This window comes from Orycteropus afer, unplaced genomic scaffold, assembly GCF_000298275.1.
Source record: "Orycteropus afer afer isolate SDZICR_OR568_19922 unplaced genomic scaffold, OryAfe1.0 scaffold00021, whole genome shotgun sequence".
Taxonomy (NCBI): Eukaryota; Metazoa; Chordata; class Mammalia; order Tubulidentata; family Orycteropodidae; genus Orycteropus; species Orycteropus afer.
Genome location: NW_006921608.1, coordinates 15,324,494 through 15,325,681, shown reverse-complemented (window position 1 = coordinate 15,325,681; position 1,188 = coordinate 15,324,494). Strand labels below are relative to the sequence as shown.

Sequence of the window (1,188 nt, the reverse complement as noted above, 5' to 3'; positions counted from 1 at the left end):
TGATTTTTCCCATCACTGTTAACCCCCTTTTCCACCTCTCTTCTGCCCCTTTTAAATTTTGGTCTCTACACTGTTTGCCTTTTCTTGTCTTCTATGTAAGTGAGGCCATACAATATTTGTCCTTTTGTGATTGACTTATTTCCCTCAGCATAATGCCTTCAAGCTCCTTCCATACTGTAGCATGTATCAAGACTTCATTTTTCCTACTGGGTGAGTAGTAGTCCATTGTACGTATGTACCGCATTTTGTTTATCCGTTCATCTGCTGTGGACATTTAGGTTCTTTCTGCCTTTTGTCTATTGTGAGCAATTAAGTTTGAACAACTGTACATGACAAATGGCTACTGTATGTATGTATGTACACTCTGTAGTCTGCTAGATTAGGAAGCTCTGGTTTCAGGTTCTGTTTCTTTTCCTGTATTAGTGCAATTAACCTTTCAGTCCCGTGCTTCTTAACACAGATTCAACAAGATCAGATAGGATAGATAGCAACAAATTTTGAGTTTTTATGAGAACTGGTACTGGTGTTTGTCTTAGTATGTAAAATCTTGAAAGACATGTAATACCATTGCCTTTCCTCTAATTAAGGAGCTCTGGTAGTGTAGTAAGGCATTCAGCTGCTAACCAAAAGGTTGGCAGTGTGAACCCCCCAGACGTTCTGTGGGAGAAAGATGTGGCAGTCTGCTTCTGTGAAAAGACTTCAGCCTTGGAAACAATATGGGGCACTTCTTCTCTCTGGCTTATAGGGTCACTGTGAGTCAGAATTGACTCCATGGCAATAGCTCTGGTTTTTTTGGTTTGCCTCTAATTAGAAGAGTAGTGAGTCTGGTGTTAATTACCTTATGGCAACGTCCCTGGTTCAAATAACACTTCTCTCTCTCTCATACACACACACAGACAAGGTTGGTGGGGTCGATATCACAACATAACAAAGTTATTAAAGTCTGATTCGTTATTTGATTAATAGGACTTGTTATTTTTCAGGGGGGAGAGGATACAGAAAAGACACCTCACCGTTGGTGGATTGAAACCTGTAAGAATCCTGATAACATTTCCCTTCATCACAGACAAGAAGCCATTTTTGAATTGTTGGGAGGTATACAAAGGGAATACTGGCTTGTACTGGGGAGGATGGGAAGTGGGTAAAGAGAGCCATTTTACATTTGGGCTGCTACACATAACACCAGTA

The 1,188-nt window shown here is 40.5% G+C and overlaps 1 protein-coding gene across 1 annotated transcript in view; it reads left to right on the top strand.

The window, feature by feature from the left end:
- POP1 (POP1 homolog, ribonuclease P/MRP subunit) overlaps nucleotides 1-1,188 on the top strand; it is a 28,978-nt gene that overhangs the window by 12,192 nt on the left and 15,598 nt on the right. Inside the window, 1 exon segment of the mRNA XM_007934843.1 lies at nucleotides 984-1,153. Coding sequence (XP_007933034.1) covers nucleotides 984-1,153 — 170 coding nt within the window.